The following is a 25,953-nucleotide window of genomic DNA, read 5'->3' as shown; positions in this document are numbered from 1 at the left end:
TCTACTCTATCTATACCTCTGATCATTTTGTACACCTCTATCAAGTCACCTCTCATCCTTCGTCGTTCTAAAGAGAAAAGCCCTAGCTCTCTCAACCTTTCCTCGTAAGGCCTTCCCTCCATTCCAGGCAAAATCCTGGTAAATTTCCTCTGCACCTGTTCCAACGCTTCTACATCTTTCCTGTAATGAGGTGACCAGAACTGGACACAATACTCCAGATGTGGCCGAACCACGCTTTTGTATAGCAAAGTGGGAAGTATATTGTAAGTGGGAAATGAAGTCTGACAAATCTAGAAGAGTTGACTGGGTCTTTAATGAGGAGAACCAACCAGAATGAAAAACCTACTTCAGCTTGTCCTTAACCAAATAAATTGAGGTTCAAAGAATAGTCATATTGGATTGGAGACCTTAGCTGAGCTTCTTTCTCCACAGATGCTGCCAGATCTGTTGAGTTTCTCCAGCACTCTTTCTTTATTTCAGATCTCCAATATCTGCAATATTTTGCTTTTAACCTACTCCCTGGGTTCTGTCAGGGCCATTTGATTCCTGACCTCATTACAGTCTTGTTCTGAACATGTACAAAACAGCTGAAGTCAAGAGATGAAATGAGGGTAACTTTCCTTGACACTGCTCGAGCATTTGACCAAATGTGGCACCAAGAATCCAAAGCAAAATTGAAGTCAATGGGAATCTGGGGTAAACCTTCCACAGGTTGGTGTCAAACCTAACCCAAAGGAGGATGTTTGTTGAAGGTCAATCATCTCAGCTGGACATCTCTCTAAGTTCCGTGGGATAAAATCCTAGGCTCAAATTTCTCCAGCTACTTCATCAATATTCATCCTCGAGAACAAATCCGGAAGTAGAGATGTTTCTGGATGATTACAGTGTTCAGTACAAGACAACTCCTTAGATACTGAAGATTTCCTGTTCATGTGCTTTAAGATCTGGATAACATTTAGGTTTGGACTAAAAAATGGTTATTAAGATTCCTATTCCACAAGTGTGAAGCAATTTCTATCTCCAATCTCCAGAGGAGAATCTAACCATCTCCTCTTGAGGTTGAATGGCATTACCATAGCTGAATGCTCCACCATCAACATCCTGGGGTTACCGTTAACTAGATACTTAACAGAAAAGAGGAATGAACAAACTAAGAAGTACTCCAGATGAGGTCGGATTAAGGCTCTGGACAGCTAATGCATAATACCTTAGCTTTTATTTTGTAACCTCCTTGATAGTACAAGAATAACAAAGGAATGAGAAACATATCAAATTGTTCAGCACACTAAGGCATTTGTTGGCGCCACCACCATCCAAGTTTATTTTTTCTTTTCTTGTTTAATCCCAAATTTTTCCTTTGATTGTTGCCCAGAGAAGGCTGTTGGGTGTTTGTTTCCAATGTCTATACTTAGCTATCTTTCAACCCTTTTGATTCTTTAATTTCTATACTGATCTATCCTATCATTTGTCTTTCCGTCCATTGAGCTGAACAGTTTGTAACAAATTCTTAGCCAGACCTAAAAAGGTATATGGTCAATTTAACATGACTTCTAAGTGACCACGGAAGAAGGAAAAATGGAGAATTCATCATGTTAAGAGTCAGCCTCAGTACCTGGGGCCAACGGGGCAGAGGATTCATTCTCAAATGATAAGGCAAAATAGGGAAAAGCACACAAAAGGCCAGTGGCTTTGGGGCAGGGACATATCAGCTGGAAGAGGTTACAATGATTAAGGTTAGAAAATCTAAAGAGATTATCTTTATTAAACCGTTTTTATTAAGTTTTTTTTTTAAAAATCATTCTTGGCAAGACCACTTATTTTCCATCTCAAGTTTTACCTGTGAAGAGAACTTCTATTTGAACGACTGTAATCCATTTGAGAAGGCGCTCCCACAAAGTTATGTCATTCCAGAATTATGTTCAAGCAACAAAACAGAATTATGATAGATGTGCGTGTGTGAAATGTGAAAGGAAATTTGAAGTTGCTGGCGATTCATCCAACTGTTGGCCTTGATGGGGTTGCATATTTGGAAAACACTGAAACTCTCATGGCCCAAGTTGAAAGCATTGACTCATGAACCAGTGCAGTTCTAATATTACCTCTTCTTTGCCAAGTCAAGCTTTTTTCACGTAAGATTACAGTGTGCGCGCCACACAAGGCATCACAGGAAGCCGAATTCTATTCTCACCTGCTGACCACAGATACACATTGTAAAAATAAATGCATACTCAATGCTGCAGCAAATGCTGATAACAAGAATACTGAGAATAATTGGAGCATTCTACTCTCCCAACTGAGACCAGCAGAGATTTGAAACTGCATCTGGGGGCCTTCTTTTCACAAATGGGTTATTCACCACACAACTATCAGAAAATCAAATATTGTCTCTCCTGTTGTAAACTTTTCTAAGCTAGACTGTTCAATATCAGTTTGTAATTACAGTGAAAAAAAAGCACCAGAGAACAAAAGGCATCACATACCACTTCTTCAATGATTGGCTCAGGCTTCCCTGCTTCGAGTTGATCCTTCACTTTATCCTCCACTGTTGGCACAAACATAGAATGAACACCCATGAACAGATAAGTCAGGTCATATGTAGAGTACCAAATAACACTGGGAAAATCATACATTCATCAGCTTCTTCAAGTTTCAGCAAGACTCTTGCAAGATGTCAATTTTTTTTTCTTTATTCATTCATGGGATGAGGATATCACTGGCGAGGCAGCATTAATTGCCCATCCCTAATTGCCCAGAGGGCAGTTAAGAGTCAACCACATTGCTGTGGGTCTGGAGTCACATGTAGGCCAGACCATGTAAGGATGGCAGTTCCTTCCCTAAAGGACATTTTGTGAACCAGATGGGTTTTTCCAAACAACCAGCAATAGACACATGGTCATCATTAGATTCTTAATTCCACATATTTATTGAATTCAAATTCCATCATCAGCCGTGGCGGGATTCAAACCCAGGTCCCCAGAACGTTACCTGGATCTGTAGATTAACAGTCCAGTGATAATACCACTACGCCATTGACATATTTTTAAACATGTCAATTCATCATTCAAAAGTCTTCAGCATCTTTTCTTATTAATTAAACACTGGAAGACTGTACGCATCAAGAAGGACCACTATATTGAGCTTACCAGCCCTTATGGGCTAGTGATCACCAAGATAAACCCTGTTTGGTTCCTCTATCCCTAGCTCAGGTACAAGATCAACCAACTCTACAGCATCAGACATTGGATAAACCTGCGCTGCACAGCGCAGTAACATATCAATCAGTGCATTTACTCAAATAAACAAAGCCAGGTCGAGCCAGTCTAACTTAAATGTCATTCTTTAGCAAAAAGGAAAGTGGCACAAGTTTTATCCTTTGCAGATAACACTCTCCTCCATGGCTGGGTTTCAGCCAAGAAAGGTAGTCAGAACCTGACTATTTTTCACACCTCTTTTGGAAGAAGTAAGCCACTTTGCTATTATTTTGCTCCAGGAATGCAGGAATCACTGGCAAAAGTAGAATTTATTGTCATCTCTGGTAGCCCTGGAAAATTGGTTAAGCTTTCTCCTCAACCATTGCAGATGTTGTGGCAATGAAGGGGGTTGCAAGGTCCCCAGAGGTATTATTGCAGCACACCTGGGTGTCGAGCAGTCCATGTGTTGGGCACATCTTCCTCAGCTCCTCTCCCCCATTTTATCCAACACCATGCTTCCTCACAATAATTGAAGAGCCTGTTACAACACTGCCGAAACTAAGCTTCTAAAACCCACAGTAGTAGATAACTCGATTTCAGTACTCCTAGTGGTCTTGGATTCATGCCTTCCAACTTGGCTCTGCTTAACACTTTAGTGTATTTGTAGTAGCCAAATCATGGAACCAGCATCAGACTACACATCCATAGAGGTTACATGAGACATCAGCTGTTAGAGGGATTGATCTTATTTGTAATGTGCTTCTTAAATCAGTCATGTTATTAAACAGTGAAGTCAGGTGTCATTGACTTATTACACACAGAATGGTTGGTTGAGAATTTAAGAATACTATTATTGAGATTAATCTCTTAAGACTTTAAGAATCTGACCAGACTGTCCCTAGCCTCGGGGCCAGAAGGATCGGGTGCCAGGTGAAGAGTTTGACCTGTCCCAGATGTGTTCAAACAGATTGACGAAAAGTCATTTTGTTTTTAATCAGAACAGTTCTATTTAACTCACTCCCTCTACATAACAATCCACACAATTATGCATAGACTGTCCGAGATGGCAGCAGGAAGGCTGCATGCGAGCTCTGGTCTGGAGCTCATCCTCTCCCATCTGTTTTCTTTCTTTCATTTGGTGGCTTCGTCGGCTGCATCGAGAGCGGGTCGTGCGTGGAGTGGCGGCAGCCCCCCCGGATGTAGCATTACCAGTGGTTGGAGGCAGCAGCAATGGCATCAAGGACGTCCTCCCAACACTCGGGGCTGGTGGCAGCGGCAGCGGCAGCAGCAGCAAAGCTCCTCCAGCGATCTGAGGCAATGATGGTGGCAGCAGACTTCACAACAGCAGTGCTAGCAAGATGATATCTTGGAGGAAGGCAACCAGAGCGGGACTGTTGCTGCTGCTGTGCCGGCCTGGCCTGGCAGCAGTGTCAGGGACTCCCCCAGGCATGGTCACAGTAGGCCCAGAGCGGGAACTCCTAGTATTGGCAAGGCGACAGCAGCAGGGCCAGGAACTCCTGGTTGCGGGCAAGTGCAGGTGCAGTTGGCGAAGCGGGCCCAGCAGTGAAGAGATGGCACCTAAAGAGGGGCGACTTCTACAATGGCGGATCCAGCATAGACAGTAGATGGGCGGTGTAGGAGGAGTGGAGGCACACAGGTTTCGTGTTGCCGGTGAGCTGGCTCAGGACTCATGGTGGAGATGGTGGAACGAAGATAGACTCTCTTTCAGTTATATCTTATTACTCTTTTTATTCTTAAACTATTCAAAATGGCCATATTGTGGCAACAGTTGAAGCTTTTCACTGTATTTTATTGTATTATTCACTGTAAAATGCAAGTGACAACAAATCAAATTTAAATTCAAACTTGTTGGATTTTGAAACATAACTGAATATTTTGAATTAAATTGACTCAGCTCTCACAATAATATTCCCTCTAATAAGCTATCTTTCAATTGAGCCAATGAATATACTTATTTTGGAATCGTTTCATTCTTTCTCCACTCAACTAATATTTGAAAGGGGAAATTTTCAAATATGTATCTGCCTTCGTTTCTGGATCTCTTTTACCATTTAAAAGAATGATATATAGTAAGAAGTTTTCCACTGCAGAGGTAGATATCCCCTGTCATGAAAATGATCACAACCCTGAAATACTTACGGATATAAATGAACTTTTTTTTTGAAAGACAGACAGAAGTCAAAAGATGGCTGATAATATAAACACAGTGGCTATTTAAAATTCATGTGTTGATTAGAGAGTATAAGAGGAGCCATAGAATGTTGCCTGAATGTCATGACAGCAACATCTCAAAGGAAGAGATACCATTCAAAAACTGAATTGTGCTCTCCTGACAGCTGTATTCCAGACTGTTGACATGATATGAGTTGAATGAAAGGGGCAGCTCTGCATGAAAAACATGTTTGTGTTTTACCCTTCAGGAATACATAAGAAACGGAGTTAAAAACTAATTACAACACTTGGCCAGTGGGCCAAGCTCGTCCTCACCCTGAACAACTTTTCTTTTAACACTTCTCATTTTCTTCAGGACATCAGGGTTGCCATGGATACGTGTATGGGCCCAATTATGCTTGTTTCTTTGTGGAGTACATGGAATATTTCTTGTCCCAGTCCTATTCTGGGCCCTACCCATAACACTTTCCCCGGTATGTTAGTGATATCATCAGTGCTGCCTCCCTCTCTCATCCAGAATTGGAAAGGTTGTCGATTTCACTTCCAATTTCCACCATACTCTCACCTTCACCTGGTCCATCGAACTCCTCCCTTCTCTACCTCGACATTTCTACGGACAGACTGGCCACCAGTATCCACTATAAACCCACCAACTCTCAGTTACCTGGACTATACACCCTCACACCTTGCTTCCTGTAAAGACTCTATTCCATTCTCCCAGTTCCGTCCTCATTGCATATGTTCCGATGATGCCAATTTCAACAAGGGAGCCTCTGAAGTGTCTACCTTCTTCCTCAACTGAGTATTCCCCAGCATTGTTGTCAACAGGACCCTCAACCAGGTATGACCCATCTCCCACACTTCTGCCCTCACCCCTTCCCTTCCCTCCCGCAACAGCGATAGCCATTTCCCCACCTCCAGCAAGATGCCACCATCAGACACATATTCCCCTCGCCTGTACACCTTCCACAGGGACTGTTCCCTCGCGATACCCTGGTCCACTGTTCTTTCACTCTCAACACCCCCGGACAGCGTCAAAGCACCTTCCGTTGCAATTGCAGAAAGTGTAACACCGTCAGTTTACTTCCTCCCCGCTCAGTATCCAAGGGCCCAAACACATCTTCCAGGTGAAGCAGCGCTTTACCTGCATGTCACACAATCTAATCTATTGCATTTGCTGCTCACAAATGTAGTCTCCTCTACAATACGGAAAGAAAGCATAGACTGGAGGACCACTTCAGAGAAAACTTGCGTTCTGTTCGCAAAGAAGACCCTGAGCTTCTAGTTGCGTGCCACTTCAACACACCACCCTGTTCCCGTGCCAGCTTTTCTATCAGGTTTGGTGCAGTACTCCAGCGAAGCTCAGTGCAAGCTGGAAGCACAGCACTTTATTTTCCACTTGGGGACCCCTGTGGCCTTCCTGACTCAGTATCGAGTTCCAAAACTTTAGGGCTTGAGCTTTCCCATGTTCTTAACCCAACGCCCACACACCAGGCCTTGTTATTGTAGAGTTTGCTCTTCCACACAACCCATTGTTAGCCAATAACAGTCCCCATTGATAGTCTTCACTGTTCTAGGCAGATTGTTAGCCACTCCTTTGTCTGTTCAACTGCTTTTCTCTGTCTTTGGGCTCTATTCCACCTATCATTTACTTCTTACCTCTCATCCCCCCCAGAAACTCAGAAGATCTGGCAGCATATATGGAGAAAAAACAAAATTAACGTTATGGGGGGTGTTTGCGCGAGCACGTATGTGTACATACGTGTGCACGCGTATCTGTGCATATGTGTCTAATTTTATCATCTTTCCCTGTTTTCATAGCTAATAAACTTATTCGTTAACCAAAGAAAACCTGGTTAAATTGGCTCCTTTTAAAACATAAATATATTTGGGCTGGGAAAAGGTATGCACGAGGAAAGGGTTCTTTTTAAATTAGTCTTGTTGCAACGAACCAAGGCAGGTTTTGTATTAAAAGAAATGAATGTCAGTTCATCCCTTCTCACCTGGGACCATAACATTTTGGGTGGGATAACCAATTCAGAATCGTAATGAATTAAGGACCATCGTATAGGGACCAGTTGTAATTCCTTGACAACATTATCAAACTATTACATTTCCCGGAAACATATCAATTAATAATGTATGGCACATCTTTCATTCAAATTTCTTATTACTTCATCCAAAATAAGTGACAACTGGAGAGTCAACCCTGCCCAACAGCACTTTAATGTTACATATTGGTGCAAAAGCTGAGCTACAGGTATAGATTTTAAACTATTTGGTATAAGGAAAAGAAGGTTGGTGAGCAGTATTTTTTTCAGCTGGGGTGGTAGGGGTTTGGAAAACACTGCCTGAGAGGTCAGTCAAGGCAGAAGCATCCAGTGAATTTAGAAAAAGTATCTGGATTTACATTTAAACTGCTGTAATCCGCAGGCCAAGAACTAGAAAGTGGAACTAAATTGGATCGCTCTTTTCTGGCTGGCACGGACACAATGAGCCAAACTGCGCTCTTCTGCACCCTTCATCTTTCCATGAGAGGTGCTTCAGCAGCCATACATTTACTAACCTGAAGCTGGCTTGGCATTGGGCACCTGTCGTTGTTTCAGTTCTTTATCTTCTGGGACATAGTTGCGGAGTTTTAATTCTCTAGAGGAGAAAAAATATTCAAAACAAAAAGATTTTTACAACTAGTATTTTTCAAAAAAAATTATCAGTCATAATTTTTTTATTTCAGCTACCTGAATCAACGAAGGATAGTAAACACAAAGAAAGCTGGAGAAACTCAGGTCTGGCAGCATTTGTGGAAAGAGAAACAGATTTAACACTGAGTCCAGTATGACTTTTCCTCAGAACTCTTCTTACATCACCAAGCACCCACGTTTTGGCCAGGACCTTTTCTGACCAAGTTCACTGACAAAGATAGGAATTCATTCAAAAGGAGGTGGGGCAGTACTCATGCTTTCCTGGTAGGAAATGTAGAGAGAAAGAAACCAAATGAGATGGTAAAAGTAGCACAGAACAGTCACAGATGGAATAAACTTGGAAAAAGGTGAAAACATAGGGCCAAGTCAGAAAGAAATCAATTCTGAAGACTGAAACAGTATATATTTTGGGAAGGATGTAGCAATAGGCTGCATAGGGACTCCAATTCCATTCTCAAGTTTCCCTTTCACAAGTTCTGACAATACCACCCTCCTTACCAGTAATTCTACTCTGCTTCTCTTCACAGAACTCTTAATTGTGTCCATTCAATTTCCTTCAATTCTGTTCTCAGAATTCTTTCCCCTCTTACCCAGAACCATGGTTGGGGTTTAGTTGAACTCATTTTGCACCCTGACCAATTCCACATTCAATAGATCGTGTTCCCCATTTCCACCTCCTCTGGTATGATACCATTAAACACATCTTCTCCGCTCCTTCCTATATTCAAAGAGAACCATTGCCTCCACGATACCATGGTCCGCTCCTCCATCACCTCCACTTCCCCACAGACAGATCCATCTCATGCAACTGCAGACAATGCAACACTGCATTTTCATCTCTGTAAGGCATATGTTTGAGTATGACTATGTCAGGCTTGACAACTCAGTGGGACAGTTCTCTCAATCCTGGCACAAGGCCTTAAATGTTGGAAAGGAGGAATTTTCAGGGTTGGTAGGGCTGCATTTGCTGGTGTTGATGACAGGTGGTCAATACAGTTTCATTCCTTTCTTTAGACTTTGTTCCAATTTGATATGATACAATGGCTTGCTAGACCATTTGAGAGTCAACCACATTGCTGTGGCTCTGGAGTCACGTGTAGGCCAGACAATGCAAGGATTGCAGATTTTCCTCCCAATTGAGAATAGGTATGTGGTTTTATATTTCTTACTTTCATAATCAATTTTTTCCATCTTTAGCTTTTAGTTATCCATTACTGATTGCTAAAAAATTCCCAATTCTCTAGCCTATCACTATTTTTTACTACTTTGTATGCATTAGTTTTTGATTAGATACTTTCCTTGTCCACTTTGTCAATCCTGGGTGGTTCATCCTTCTCATAAAGTCCTCCTTTCTGACTAGGATAAATTTTGTCAAGCGTTATAAAGCATCGGCTCAAATGTCTACCACTGCTCATCTCCTGACCTTGCTCTTGGTCTATTTTCCTGGCCTATTTTAGACAACACTTCTTTCAGACTACAATTATTGTCATTAATTAAGTTGAGACCGCTGGTTTGAGTCCCAATTTGCTCTTCCTTAAAGTGAATTTGAAAGTCTACCATGTTGTGATTGTTACTTCTCCAAGGATCCGTAACTATAAGATATTTTGTCAATCCTACCTAATTACAATTACTAAATCTAAAATGGCCCGTTCCTGGGCAAGAAGCGCAATATACTGCTCGAAGAAACAATCCGTGATGCACTCTACAAATTAGTCTTCTATGTTACCCTTGCCCAACTGATTTGTCTAGTCAATATACAGATTAAATTTCCCTCTGGCAATTGTAGTGCCCTTTTTACATGCCTCCATTACTTCCTGATTTATACTTTGGCCTACAGTGAGACAACTGCTTGGAGGCCTGTACCCCATGACATCTTTCCCTTGCCATTCTTTACTTCCACGCACCCACCAACCCTTCCCCCCCACCCCCGACACACACATAGACACGTGCACATGTGTGTGCTGAGCTTTTCCAGCAATTTCTGTTTTTGTTTCTGATTTACAGTCTCCCAGTTCTTTTGGTTTTTATTTCCACCCAAACGGATTCAACATCATGGTCTGCTGCAGCTATATCACTACTCAAAATGGCACTAATACCTTCCTTTATTAGCAAAGCTATCTCACTTCCCTTTCCTCTTTGCCTATTTTTCTGGAACATTGAATACTCTTATATACCGAGTCCTCAGTTTTAATCACACTGTAACAACATCTCTGTAATAGCTATCAAGTCATCTATATTTATTTCTATGCATACCATAAACTCATCTATCTTCTTACAGATTCCACATGCATTTAGATAAAAAGTTTTAAGCTTGGACATTTTACTATTATTTCCTTCTGGTTCTAATTTCCAGTGCATTCTTCTGCATGTATATCTAACAACTTCCTTGCATGCTCTGATTGCCATTTGTCTCTTCACTGCCCTGCATCACTGGTCTCTTGGTTTTGAAAAAAAAAATGTATACGTCCCTTCAATTGGACCCTTCCCATAGGAAACAAGTACAAATATAAACAGAGCTAGAATACCAACCAGAAGTATGTCCTAAGGGGCAAGTAAACAATAAAATGTTGCGAAGAGCCAACAACGTGTGTGTGCATGAGGGGGAAGGAAGCAGGGGGGTGAGGGGAGAGAAACCCCATCATCCATACTGCAGTGTAGTCAGGTAGCCTATGGGACCCTGTACCAGTGCAGTCAGCTAACTGGGGATCTTTCATGAGTGTTGTCACATGAGATACTGAGGCCTTTGGCTTTCATGCATGTCAGGAGGCCATCACCTTGGCCAGTTTCTATCATGTCAAACCAGTGAATTAACCCACAGCCGAAATGAGCTGTGTGAAAATGGCATACAACGCGTGTAAAGGGACCCTCTTGTGGCAGTGATAATGTCCCTACTCCTGGACCAGGAGGCACACTAAGAGCACTAAAGTATTCCTGTCATGCAAACACTTGAACATCACAGTGCACAGGTTCTGTCTCTCTCTCCTGCAGAATATTTACCACTTGAGGGCAGCAGATATGACATCAATGACTCCAAATGGCATTCTAGAAAATTTCTGAAACACATGCAAGCAACCGAAAGGACAGGTTAGTATTTTAAATTTCTAGCACTGCAACTTTGGTGATGCAGCTGATTTGCTAAAATAATAAATGACACAATGGGATGGATTAAGGGTATTACCAAAGATTTCTATCTACTACTGTCATCAGAGGGGAAGCAGCTGCAAACGACATTTGCGCTGAGCAGTGGCTGTAAAGGACAAATGGATACATAATAAATAACTATCTAAAATACACAAGCAAAGAAGAGGTTAAAAGGTGCTCATGCACAGAAATGCTCAAGTTTCAAGAAGACAAATGACAGGCTGCAGTAAACAGATGCAATACAAAAGCATGCAAAGCTAAGGCCCCTGAGAGAGGGGTAATGTCAGTTGCACTTTTTTTTGAGATGTTTGTGCGAGAGACTTCATTCACAAGGATGTGTCATAAAGATGAAAGCTAAATATAAGAAAACATAGGTTGGTGAGAGATTTGCTCATAGGTAGTGAACCAATCTTATAACATACTCAAGGAATACCAAACAAATTAATGTTTTCTGGGGTAAATTTTGGCCAACAAAAATTAGCTGTGACAGGCACTGTGTAATGCAACAAACTTTCTTTTTAATAAATATAAAGCTAATTACAGAGAGGTCAGTTCAAGGTAAGATAGTTGACAGAATGAAAAGACAGGTAGGCTAAATTGTTGGATAAATAGGTTGATCAATTAATCTCTGCATAATTATGTAGGTACATAAATACAGGTAAACAGTGTACCCCCAGTGTCTCTAATAAGTCAGGCAGCATAGGATAACAGATAATTTTTCAAGGTTAATGGCATTTTATCATATGGATGAAAGATTTTTAATCTGTAATAGTCACTTAGTTTTTCTCTCCACACTTGATGCCTGGTCTGTTCAGTTATCTCCAGCATTGTATCTTATCAGATTTCAGCTTGCGTACTACTTTGCTTTTGTCTCACTAAGTATCTGGTTAGCAATGAAACCTGATCAGAAGGGAGCCTTTTATTTTTAGATCAGGATTTATACTGGAGGCTAATATGGTTCGTTGGATTTCTGTTACCCCAACTTTTATCAACTACAGTTTCACAATGTAACTTTCCAAGGCAACTATTCATCAGTTCTAAGCTCCAAGCCGTTCTGTAGGGGCCACCAGCCTTCCCGACTCTAGAAAATGTCACAGCCTCAGTTGGTACACATTCCAGGAAGTAGCAAGAGACTGCTGTTGGGATCACACCAAACATAAAAGATATATAGCACCATTTTGAACAACAGCACTTTTCTTGGCCTCCTGGTCAATCTATATCCATCAACTAACATCATTAAACTCATTTTCACAAAGATGATGATGGAAACTTGTTATGCACAAACAAGCTCACATTTCCTGCAATAACAATACTTATTTTGACCTGAGGGGGCAAACACGGCCTTACTTTAAAAGTTAGTTGAAGACAAAATACAGTGGCTGCTGGAATCCTGAAACAAATGCAGAGAATGCTGGAGAAATTCAGCAAATCTGGCTACATCTGTGGAGACAGAAACAGAGTTAACTTTCGAGTCTAGTATGAATCTTCTTCAGAATCACATTGTGAGGAACAAATACAATGTACATATAAACCCCTGCTTCACCTTAGAGGTGTGGAGCCTGTGGACAGTGAGGAGGCCTCCTGCACTTATATGAAAAGGTGTCAAGGAAAGGGATGGACTATCTGGGTTGATAAAGGAATGGACCAGGGTTTTGTGGAGGGATCAGTCTCTTCAGAGGATGAAAGATTATCAAGTGTATGCAGGAATATCAAGTCAAGTTTAAAATCAGATTAGCCATGATCTTATTAAATGGAAGAGAAGACTCGAACGGCTAGGTGGCCTTGTTCATATGTTCTTTGCAATGCTGATTAAAGCAGTTAGCACTTGAGAAAGTTAACTAACATTACAAAATAAGCTCTGCCCATCAGGACGTGACAGGCTGTTGTTCGTGTGAGGAGCGAAGCATTGTATACCCATGTTCAAACTACTAGGTGTTATGCAGATAAACAGTACTGTGTAATTATTCTCAAGCCGACCTTAAAGACTCATAAGATGCACTCATGTAACACTGATGTAATGTAACTAGCTAAATACCATGTAATAAACATACTCTATTCAATAAGACTCTCTTTCTGAGAAAGACTTAACGTGGGCATCCTTCCCTACATGGCATCAGCTATGTAGACTAATTACCAATAAAACAGCTGTAACAATCTCCCCAAAACATCTCAAATGGCACCGGTGGACATTTTTGTTTATTAATTTGGGGTATGTGGGCTTTGCTGGCTGGCCAGCATTTATTGCCTGTCTCTAGTTGCCCCTGAGAAGTTGATGGTGAGCTGCGTTCTTGATTCGCTACAGTCCATACGCTGTAAGTAGACTCATAATGCCCTTAGGGAGGGAATTCCGAGATTTGATGAAACAACAGTGAAGAAATGGCGATACATTTTCAAGTTAAGATGGTGAGTGGCTTGGAGGGGAACTTGCAGACAGTGGTGTTCCTATGTATCTGCTGCCCTTGCACTTCTGTATGGAAGTAGTCATATGATTTTTGTTGAATTTCTGCAGTGCATGTTATAGATTGTACATACTGCTGCTATTGAGCTGTGGTGGAAGGAGTGGATGCTTATGGATGCGGTACCAATCAGGCAGGCTGCTTTGTCCTAGATTGTGGAAAGCTTCGAGTGCCATCTAGGCAAGTACTCCATCACACTCCTGATTTGTGCCTTGCAGATGGTAGTGAGGCTCTGGGGAGTCAAGGGGTGAATTATACATGGAAGTATTCCTAGTCTCTGACTTGCTGTTGCAGCCACTGTATTTATATGGTGAGTCCAGTTGAGTTTCTAGTCAAGACTAACTGTCAGGATGTTAAAAGTTGGGGATTCAGTGATGGTAACATCATTGGGTGGTGGTGAGATTATCTTTTATTGGAGATAGTCATTGCCTGGCATTTATGTGACATGAATGAAACTTGCCACTCGTCAGCCCAAGCCTGGATATTGTCCAGATCTTGTTGCACTTGAACACAGACTGCATCAGTATCTGAGGAGTGGCGAATGGTGCTGAACATTGTGAAATCATCTACGAACATCCCCAATCCTGACCTTATGAAGAAGGGAAGGTCATTGATGAAACAGCTGAAGATGGGTGGGCCTAGGATACTTGGAACTCCAGTAGAGGTGTCCTGCAGCTAAGATGACTGACCGCCAACAAGCACAACCACGTTCCTACGTGCCACTTATGACTCTAACCAGTGGAGAGTTTGTCCGATTCCCATCGATTCTAGTTTTGCTAGGGATCCTTGATGCCACACTTGGTTGAAAGTGGCCTTGATGTCAAGGGCTATCACTTTCACCACACCTCACCTATGGAATTCAGTGCTTTTTGTCCATGTTTGAACCAAGGCTCGAATGAGGTCAGGAGCTGACTGGACATGATCACAACATATACAATAGTGAACAGTGGTGCAGATAGTGCTAGTATGAACAAATCTTCACTTCTACAAAAGCAAAGCCATCCAAAAAGAAAAAATACAAATTCTAGAAAGAAAAGTGTTTCTTTAAATATTCAGCAGCTTAAAAGCACTCAGAGTCTGTGATTTCTGTAAAAACAAGAGTCGGTAGTTAAAAATATTATAGAAGCATTAGTAGTATTAAGTCTGCCTGTAGCAGCTCAGAACAGATAGATATGGTGAAAATACTGAAGCAACTTGGAAGACCATAGAGGGTCTCACCAAAGCTTCAAGGGGAAATATCCAGATCATAAAACTGGATAAAGTGGTTGATATTGTACATCCTAAGTAAGTGAAGTTCCTTAGAGAAAGGACAGAAATTCTCACTTTGAAGAGAAAATTCTAAGCTGAGAAGCTAAAAGAGACTTAAGGTTCTCGTGAATAAATTAGCATTATTAAAACTGTCAGGAAAAATTGAAAAAAAAATTGGAGAAAGGTTACTCATTAAGGGAGTCATTCAACTGGCAGTATAATTAGACTGATTAGAGAAAAAATGTCCAAGCAACAAGAGTTTATTTAAAAAAATCATTTTGAAGTAAGAATGAATTTTTGTTGCATAAGCAATAAATTCTTAAATATGTTAAAACAGCACATTGTGTTATTTCTCAACCAAAAACTGTAAGACTTTCAGAAAAGCAGAAAGGACGTGAATCTCAAAAAAGGGGATGCTTTTGGAGGATTGGTGGACTTCATGGGCCAAATGGCCCCTATATGCACTGTACAGATTCTATGATTCGGTAAAGACTTTTTAATAATAAAGCTTTAATTAAAAAAACTATTTAAGAATTAAAAACCTAAAACCTCAATATTTAGTACAATTTAAAACACTGAACAACAAAAACAGTTGCATTTATACATGATTAAAAAATTCCTCCTGTTGTGTTACATGATCAGTACGCCTTTTAAGCGAAATGCTCATGATATAACCATCATAGCATTTGACCCAAGACTATAAGCAGAGAACAGAATAGGCCTCATACACCACTTCGTTTGATTTACTTGAAGCAGAACATACCACTGAGCTCTGCTGCTGTTTAACTTAACAGATTGTAAACCCAGAGATTGATGTGCTGTGAATTCAAAATTTGTATATATTAGTGAGCTGTAATAAATATCTGTTGGATTTTTCAATATCAGATTATTCACACTTAGATTATTATCCTGCAAGAAATAACGTAAGTATTGCTGCATTAGATAATATAGCCTACAGATATAAATCAACATCACAGTTAGCAACAGTGGCCATGTATTAAAATAAACACCATATCTCAGTGGCAGATACTTAAAAAACCAATGGCAAAGCGTTAGAGAATTCAGACAACCAGCGGCATCAGTTTCTGAGAGTACAGTCAAGCTATGCAGAACTTTGGATAAAGTACTGACCAGCCAGAAGAAAAAGCCAGTTTCTTTTTAATTGAAATCTCTTTCAAGGTGTAAGAAATATCTAAGGAAATGGCCAAACTCAAGGTTACAAATATGTACTAACAGTGAATATTTTATTCCCCTCTCATATTGAAAACAAAATCCAATAGCCTGCTGCTCCAATTTTTTTTAAAAAAGCAATTAATTATCCAGTGGTCCAATAGGAAATATCGCTTTAAAATACCAGGAAACCATCTTCTACACTAACCTCTTTTTATTCATATTGGTGCCAAAATTTTTTTTAAAAAGTCAAATGTGACATCATTCCTTATTTGGTATGACTGCAGCATGCAAGCAAAAAAGCTTCAACAGCAATCTTAAACTAAAAACCTACAGTTCTCAAACAAACATTTTAAAGGGACCAAGACCAATAAAGGAGCAGCAACAAGGAAAAACAAAGGGAAACAGAAACAAAAAGGAATGATAAAACAGAAGCAATAAACAAATATTGCATTGCACTTTATTCTTAAAAAAAATACATCCTGCAAAGATAAATAGAAGACAAACAATTATGAATTGAGGAACCAGGGACACCTTTGCTGAATCACAACTATTCAAACAGTATATGCAGTTCTATTTTACAGAACAGGGGTAGAAATATTTCTCAGCCCATACTCCTATCTTCTCTCCATTACCTTTGGTCCCTTTACTAATCAAGAACCCATCTCTGTCTTCAGTACAATCAGAAACTTGGCCTCCACAACCTTCTGTGGCAAGGAGTTCCACAGATTGTAGAGTCATAGCACGGAAACAGACCTTTCGGTTCATGCCTACCAGACAGCCCAATCTGACCTAATCCCATTTGCTAGCATTTGGGCCATATCCCTCTAAACCCTTCCTATTCATATACCCATCAAGATGCCTCTTACATGTTATAATTGTACCAGCCTCCGCCGTGTCCTCTGACAGCTCATTCCATAGACGCACCACCCTCTGCGTGAAAGAGTTATCCCTCAAGTCCTTTTTAATTTTTTCCCCTTCACCTTAAAACCTATGCCCTCTATTTTTAGACCCCCCACCCTAGGAAAAAAGACCTTGGCTATTCACCCTATCCATGCCCCTCAAGATTTTATAAACCTCTATAAGGTCCTCCGATGCTCCAGAGAAAACAAAACCTCCGTCTGTTCAGCCTCTCCCGATAACTCAAGCCTTCCAGTCCCAGCAACATTCTTGTACATCTTTTCTGCACCCTTTCAAGTGTAACAACATCCTACCTGTAGAAGGGCGATCAAAACTGTATGCAGTATTCCAAAGCATGCTGTACGGCCATAACATGTCGTCCCAACTCCTATACCCAATGATCGGACTAATGAAGGCAAGCGTGCCAAATGCCTTCTTCGACCTGCGACTCCAGTTTCAAGGGACTATGCATCTGCACGGCTAGATCTCTTTGTTCAGCAACCGCCCTCTAGCTGAAGAAATCCTTCCTCACCTCAGTTCTTCACTGAGGCTGTGTCCCCGGGTCCAAGTGGTAATATGCCATCTGAGATTACCACTTGACTGATGGGAATGAAACTGTAACCTGCTTGCATTTTGGTGCAGTGCTAGTATCCATACCTCCAGGCCAGAACACTCCAAACAGGTGTTTTCAGGTTAATTAAAATCTTTTGGCTCTTGTGGCAAAGTAGCAGTGTCCCTCCCTTTGAGCCAGTAGGCCTACATTCAAGTCCTACCTGCCACCAGAGGTTTGTGATAACATCTCTGAACAGGTTGCATAGAAAATATCTCGAGATAGCACTGCATGGCATAGGCAGAATATCACTCAAAGACCGCTGCCAGGTACTAACTATCTGGCTTTACCTATGACTGATGACTTGACTGTATTGGAACTCTGCTGCATGAGGATGAAATATTTGGGTTCAATTCTTCGTTATACATGAACTTTGGGGAATCTTTGATTTCCCGAATGACCATTACAAAGGATGTGTTCTGGCATTGACATTACTGTTCAATGATTGCCTCCCTTAGGGAATCTTGAATTTTCTCAAATCGTGACAGAGAAAACATTTGCATTTCTGAAAGAAGCAATTTTCTCCTTGTAACATTATAATAAGGTAAACTCACTTGTGGCCCTTACTTTCACACACACTCTCATGAATAACACTGTCTTTTGATCAGGTTCAATCATAGGTGGTCTGCGCTGTTTTGGTACTGCCTCTAACAAATGAATTGACTATTAAGGATCTACTATTAATTCAAGGTGGCTGTGATGTCAAGGATGTCCAATCATCAGATTTTGAAGATTCATTTGCTATTGAAAAACAACTGAATGATTTTCTGCACCCATGAAAGCAACAGTATCTTCTAGTCTCTCAGTCATAGGTCATAGATCAAAGTAATTCATGTCAAGCAGTATAAGTTTATTCTTGGGTTTAGTAAACATTCTTCTGAGACCTACAAAGTTGTTGAATTGTTGTGAGTGTGATGATCACTGGTATTTGCCTTCTAAACTGGTTGTGGTTCATGAACATAGTATGCAGAAGGTGGAGCAATCATTGCCAGGCTTTGAGATAATCCAGGATACCAAGCGCGCATGATGTGATCACAACAGCTTTAAAAATTAGAGTTATCTGCTTAGTTCAGTTAATAACAATTATAATACAGGTGTCAAAAAGTTATGACTTGAAATCCATTCCAGGACTTCAGCCTATGTCAGCTGACCCTCCACATTTCTGGAGATGACTTTCTTCAAACAAGACATGAAGCCAAGATCCATTTGTCTGCTCTGTTTAATGTTAAAACTGCACTCTTCATAGATTAGAAGGTATTCTTGTATACTAGTCAACACTGTACACTCAAACAACATGATCAAAAACAGATACACTGGTCAGCTATCGCCATTTACAGTTTGTGGCATTTTTTGGTCCCGAAAATTTAAATGGTCATTGGATAAACATATGGATGATAATGGACTAGTGTAGGTTAGATGGGCTTCAGATTGGTTTCACAGGTCGGCGCAACATCAAGGGCCGAAGGGCCTGTACTGCGCTGTAATGTTCTACGTTCTATGTTCTATGAATGCCTTGCATTACCGAGAAAGTGTTCAAAGTACTTTGAACAGTTGTAACAAGATGTGATTAAGCACATTATCTTAGTTCTTTGCTTCCAAACATTTTGGGATGCCCTGGGGTGGTGAATGGTGCAATAATAGGTGCAAGTTCTTCATGGTTTTATGAATGAATGAACAGAAGTCAGCCAAAACCTACAGGGAAAAATTCAGGCGGCAAGAAACAATATCTTTTTTCCAAACGTCCTTCTCCTGACTGAGGAAGAGCACTTAAAAAATCTTAGAATAGACATTCTATTCACAAAAATCAAAGGCATTTAACAAAATGGCTTTAATAAAACGTATGAGAGGTTTGATGAGAAACATGGCTTTTAGAAACCAAAACACAGTTAGAAATCTCTCAACAGTGAAATATTAGAAGCAGCTGCAAGCCTCCAGGTATTGTTTACCTGGGAAAAGTCAGCAGTTATCTGATCATTGCAAATTCTACAGATTTCTCAACAGTGATGATTCAACATGCCATTTCTTCCCTCCCAAAATAGATTTGAGGAAAAAGACGGCTCATTGTTTCAGGTGGAGACTCAGTAATTAACACCTTCACTAGTCTTTTATCCATCCATGCACGTAGGCAAGCTCTGAGTCATCAGGTTACAGTTTCAAGCCCCACCCAGCGAGCACAGATTCTATTCAGCACAGTGCTATGGGACAGCCACATCATCAGTGATACAGATTCTTCCAATGAGACTTTAAACTGAGGTCCTGTTTGCCTGTTCAGATTTGGCATCATAGATCCCATGACACTATACCAAAGAGGAGGGAATACTCCCAGTGCGATGGACAATATTCGATGCATTTTTCTGAAGAAGGGTCTAGGCCCGAAACGTCAGCCTTCCTGAACCTCTGATGCTGCTTGGCCTGCTGTGTTCATCCAGCTCTACACCGTGTTATCTCTAATATTCGATGCTCATTTCTCTTAGGAGAGTCTTGTCATCCCAAAAAGGATTGTCGCATTTATACAACTGTCACAGTGCTACAAAAGTAGCTAACAATTCTCTGCAAGTGCAACAAACTTTTGAGAAGTGTTCATGAGAATGCTACAAAATTCTTGCTTCAACAGATCCTATTGTATTATATCTGAGATATACAAGCAGTCATCTGGTAGTACAGAACTTGAGTATTGTTGAAAAAAGACATTTTGGCAAAGTTTTTCAGCTTGCGCTCAATAGGTAATTCATAAGAATACTAATTCAGGGAAAGAAACATTTCTGTTGGTAATGCTCATGTTCTGTATGTTGCTTATATTCTGTTTTTAATTTCAGAGTTCTAATATTTTTAGTTTCCACTTAATTCCTTTCTGCTGTACTTTTCCTCAAATTGTAATCTCTTTCAAAAAGTACTTATAGTTAGGGTGCAATTTTAAAATATCTTTTAATCTGTTTGAAATGTACCAAGAGTTTTAACTGCATTTAATTCACTTCAAACAGGATTTCAATTCCTTGACTCAGCAGAAATCCACTGTTTAAGTGGCAGTTCCTACTCAGTGGCAACTCTTTCCTTTATCCAAATGGCTCAGTTAACCCAGCAAGTCATTGAGCCACACAGTGAAGGAAGATTACAATCTTGCCCCAAGATAGCTTTACTTTAATTCATGGGATATTGGCTGTGCATTTATTATGCATCTGTACCTGCCCTTGAGGTGGTGGTGGTGGGTTGGCTTCTTGAACCGCTGTGGCCACTTGGCCATATTTAAACTAGTAAACAGATTAATTTTTAAACTGTTAAATCGTTGACGGTTATCAATTCCCATAGTCTCCCCATCACTCCCAAAGGCTGTGACACTTGTTTCATTATGGCTCTCCAACCCAGAGCAGTCTCTAACACTGTGGACAACAATGAAGCACAACAATATGCAGCGCCATGTGACGAATAATTAAATACACACAACATTCTAATCTTTATGACGTGAAGATTCACCACCCTCATGAGTCTAATAGTTCATACAAAGCCAACTGGCATCTGCGGAACTGCAACATCATACAAGTCAGTGTGAAAAGCAAGGGAAAGTTGGGGTGAAAATAATGTTAAGACAGTCAATAAATACATCTGCTCACCGGTGCTTCACTTCTTCATCCGTATCCTCGTCTTCTTTGAGCTGTTTATTCTCTGGCTCTCCTTCATCTTGGTTTCGGTTCTATAGATCCAAATGTAACAAGTAAATTGATTCACCTTGCCTCCATTGCACTACTGTTCAAACATACAGTTATATAGCACAAAAACAGACCCTTTGGTCCAATTCGTCCATATCAACCAAGTTTCTCAAACTAAACTATTAGATTGTAGTTCATTCAATTCTCTGAATAGAATTTGCACTGAATATTACGTGAAAAATGCATCATTTTGTACCAGGATTAATTTAAGATTTCTAAATTACATGTCTGTTATCAGATAAGCATTTTAATCTATCTGAAATCTGTTCAGGCCAGTCTTTAAAATATAAATCAGTGTCATTAGTGTCAGAGTTCACACATGGCAAATGTGGTCTCACATGAAGAACAATGACCTGAATAACATGCTATAGGACACAATGTTGATGGTCCCTACCATGGCAAAGATCAGCTGCTGCACAAGGAGAGGAGACAAAACTAGAGGTGTAAGAAAGTTGAATGACTAGGAATGTGTAGTTAAAACCAAGACTATGCATTAGTGTGCAAAAAACTGCGCTCAACGACTCCTGTCCAACTCTATTACATATCTGGACACTACTGTTGCCCTGACTTCACTCTGGCCTGTGGCTGGTCTCCCACAGCTCTCTCTTTGACGTAAGCTCACCAAGCTCCTGTTCTCTAGTACACGCCACTTTTTTTTTCCCTCTTCCACTTTCCCTCAAAATTGTTTGACCTTCCACTCCCTTCTTTCCATGCCATTCTTCTATCAGAGGTCAAGTTGTCCCTCATTCTCCAGCTTCTGGTTACTTGCACCCTTCTCTACAGAATACATTATATATCACATGCAATAAATTCTGCTGCTTGATCACGGGTTTCAATATTGTGTGCAACAGCCAGCACACATTAAACTAAAGACTTATTTCTATCTAGGAATTGAGTTGCTAACGATATTGGAAACATTCAACATTACATCATCTTGGATCCAAAAAAATATGCATGACACCAGTAAAATAAATATATGGGCTGTAGGACTTTGGCTTTGAATGAAAGGCAGGGAGCAAAAGAGAAAACTTTTCCCAGGATTTGAAAAAGCTATTGTGGTGTCAATGTTAATGCAGAGACATGTACAGACTCTGGCTTGACACACTGAATATTGTAGTTCCTTTCCCTTAATGTATCACACAAACATTCAAAGGCATGGTCCATTTATGCACAACAATGAATATTCTGGAGGTGCAGGAGCTGCCCTATTGGTTCTGACAAAACTGTGAACTCTGTCTTCACCTCCCTGACTAGCCTACAGGTGTTCAAACGCAACTCAAATCTTCCAGATGCATACACATGTCCGAGCTTGTCTCCTATACCTGCTAAAACAAGTACTATCTAAATGCATTGACAAAGTAAATTAGCTCCCCACCTACATTTTGAAAGCTGTTTGAGGAAAGAGCCAAACTCTTGCAACCTCAGCAGGTGTTAACCACCACCCACGCTGTTTCCATGTCAGGTACAATAATAGCAAAAATGACACAGCCATTTGCTTCCCTCTCCACATTTTGCATACAATCTGGGAGGCAACGTGAAACCCAAAGTTAACATATCAGAATCACAGAAGTGTACGGCGTAGAGAACAACCATTCAGCCTGTCATGCCTGCAGAGGTTCATTAAACGAGTGTCATCACTTATACAAATCTCCTTTTGCCTCATAATCATACACATCATTGTTATTCAGATAATTATCCAATGCCCTCTTGAATGCCTCAATTGAACTACACAACGAACAGAATACGAACTTAATAATATAACAGTCATTCTCACACATACACACACGCACTCACACTCTCACACGCGTACACACACACACACACACACAATGGCAATGTGAAACTTTCAACTTTTATCCTCAACTTTGAAGAATACTGAACAAGACAATTATACTGGGCTTCCAAATCAGGTTGAGTCTGCAGATAACAAGGTATAGAGCTGGATGAACACAGCAGGCCAAGCAGCATCAGAGGAGCAGGAAGGCTGACGTTTCGGGCCTAGACCCTTCTGCGGAAATGGGGGAGGGGAAGGGAAGGGGGTTCTGAAATAAATAGGGAGAGAGGGAGAGGCGGATAGAAGATGGATAGAGGAGAAGATAGGTGGAGAGGAGACAGACAGGTCAAAGAGGCGGGGATGGAGCCAGTAAAGGTGAGTGTAGGTGGGGAGTTAGGGAGGAGATAGGTCAGTCCAGGGAGGACGGACAGGCCAAGGGGGCGGGATGAGACTGGTAGGTAGGAGATGGGGGGGGGGCTTGAGGTGGGAGGAGGGGATAGGTGGGAAGAAGGACAGATTAGGGAGGCGGGGACAAGCTGGGCTGGTTTTGGGATGCGGTAGGGGGAGGGGAGATTTTGAAGCTTGTGAAGTCCACATTGATACCATTGGGCTGCAGGGTTCCCAAGCGGAACATGAGGTGCTGTTCCGGCAACCTTCGGGTGGCATAGTTGTGGCACTGCAGGAGGCCCAGGAGTCTGCAGGCAGGTTTGTGAGCAATTCCAGTGTGAAGTTCAGTAGTTAAAAGTCTGTCACTGATGTCGGGAGGCATAGAATTGGAACAGCTAAATGAGTAATCCAAATGGTAAAACACACTGAAATCTATGCAAAGTTCACAAGCCTGCAGCAAGGTTAGAGATTAAAAAATCCTTTTACTCACACTGAATTTCAAATGTGAAATGGACTTTCAGGGAGAGTTACTCAATTATCAGTTGAAAATTTCAAAAAGAAACTCGTAAAAAACGTGGATAGAAAGGGAACTGAGGGTTCAAAGCATGGTTTGATTTTTTAGAAAGGGGGTGTTGAGGAAGGAAATTATTATTTATTAAAGTGGGAAGTTAAACGGAGGTGTAGAAGAAATGTTCATTACATATTCACTGTTCACTACAAATGTTCACGGCGGCACAGTGGTTAGCACTGCTGCCTCACAACACCAGGGACCTGAGTTCGATTCCACCTTCGGGCGCCTGTCTGTGTGGAGTTTGCACATTCTCCCCATGTCTGCGTGGGTTTCCTCCGGGTGTTCCGGTTTCCTCCCACAGTCCAAAGATGTGCAGGCTAAGTGGATTGGCCATGCTAAATTGTCCACAGCATTCAGGGATGTGTAGATGGGTTACAGGGAAAGGGTAATGGGTCCATGTGGTGCTCTGCAAGTCGGTGTGGACTTGTTGGGCCAATGGACCTGTTTCCACACTGTAGGGATTCTATGATCTAAAATCAAACACTCATAGGCAAAGGGTACAGTAACATAGTGGTTATGGTATTAGACGATTAAATCCCATTATCAAAATTTGGTGCATGGGATGCTAATTAAGCAACCTACTTAGTCCTGAAAATGGTAGCAAATATCATGAGTGCTGATGGAGCTGGACTCATCTAGGCAAATGAACCTATATTTCAGCAAGAGTCACAGCTTCAAACGAAAGAACACTTCAATGGATTGACTATGCTAAATTGCCCATGGTGTCTAGGGTGAGAAATGGGATTGGGTAAGGGTAGGTCTGGGTGGGATGCTCTTCAGAGGACTGGTCTGGACCCGATGGGCTGAATGGCCTGCTTCCACACTGTAGGGATTCTAGAAAGTACTTATCTCAGAAACCTTACATTATGCTCAACATAAAATGAATTATGAACCATGAAATAGACAGTATAGAACTCCAAAATGACACAGACAAGTTGGTGGTTCAATGCAGCCAAGTGTGCATTTTTATAGGAACATGACTACATGCAAAAACACTATAAAATATGAGTTACAATTGTTAAGAGGGGGTGAAGGAGCCGATAGACCTGGGTGTATACATGCACCTGCTTTCAAGGTGGAAGGATAGACAGAAAGATATAATATTCTGGGCATTGGGTACAAGAGCAAAGAGGTTATGCTGAACTTTTATAAGATACTTGTTCAATCTTAGCTAGAGTCTTAGGTGTAGTTCTGGGCACTGCACTAAAGGAAGAACTTCAAAGCATGGAGAAAATGGCAAAGAGGCTCACAGGACTGTTTCCAGAGATGTTTCCTTCAAACATAAGGACAGATTGGAGAAGTTGGGACTGTTCTTCTTGGACAGAAGGCAAAGAGGAGTTAGGAATGAAGTTTTCAAAACAATGAGAAATCTGAATGCAACAGATAGAGACAAACTGTTTGAACTCATAAAAGGATCAAGAACAACGGCACAAATTCAAAGTGGTTTGCCAAAGTAGCACATTTTATGCAAAAAAACTTTTTCATGCACTGAATATTCAGGTCTCGAATGTACTGCCTAGAATTGGAGTGGAGATTGGTTCAATTAAGGCATTCAAGACAGTATTAGATAATTATTTGGATAAAACAATGCTTTAGAGCACAACGAAAAGGCAGAAGAATGGCACTAAGTCATAATGCTTATTTAGAAAGCTGATGCAGAAACAATGGGCCAAATGGTCTCATTTGGAATTGTAACATTTCTATGATTCTGTGAATGCATTTTAAGTCCAGTAAATATTATATTTACTCAATGCTGAGATGGACAAATTTCTAACCAGAAGGAAAGTCAAGCATTACGAGGAAAAGGAAAAGTGGAGGTGAGAATGATCAGATCAGACATGATTTCACTGAATGGCAGAGCAGACTTGATGGCCCAAATGGCCTACTTCTCCTTCTACATCAAATG

General features: G+C 40.9%; 1 protein-coding gene across 1 annotated transcript in view; it reads right to left on the bottom strand.

The window, feature by feature from the left end:
* Positions 1 to 25,953, bottom strand: part of ccdc12 (coiled-coil domain containing 12) — a 76,315-nt gene that overhangs the window by 4,869 nt on the left and 45,493 nt on the right. The window contains exons 2-4 of the mRNA XM_020515474.2: positions 21,220 to 21,299; positions 7,951 to 8,030; positions 2,481 to 2,542 (exon numbers count right to left, since the gene is read on the bottom strand). Coding sequence (XP_020371063.1) covers positions 2,481 to 2,542; positions 7,951 to 8,030; positions 21,220 to 21,299 — 222 coding nt within the window. The remainder of the gene's footprint in view (positions 1 to 2,480; positions 2,543 to 7,950; positions 8,031 to 21,219; positions 21,300 to 25,953) is intronic.

The sequence above is a fragment of the Rhincodon typus genome, chromosome 4 (assembly GCF_021869965.1).
Source record: "Rhincodon typus isolate 14 chromosome 4, sRhiTyp1.1, whole genome shotgun sequence".
Classification (NCBI taxonomy): domain Eukaryota; kingdom Metazoa; phylum Chordata; class Chondrichthyes; order Orectolobiformes; family Rhincodontidae; genus Rhincodon; species Rhincodon typus.
The sequence above is the reverse complement of the archived record's forward strand: the minus strand, read 5'-3'. Positions and strand labels throughout refer to the sequence as shown.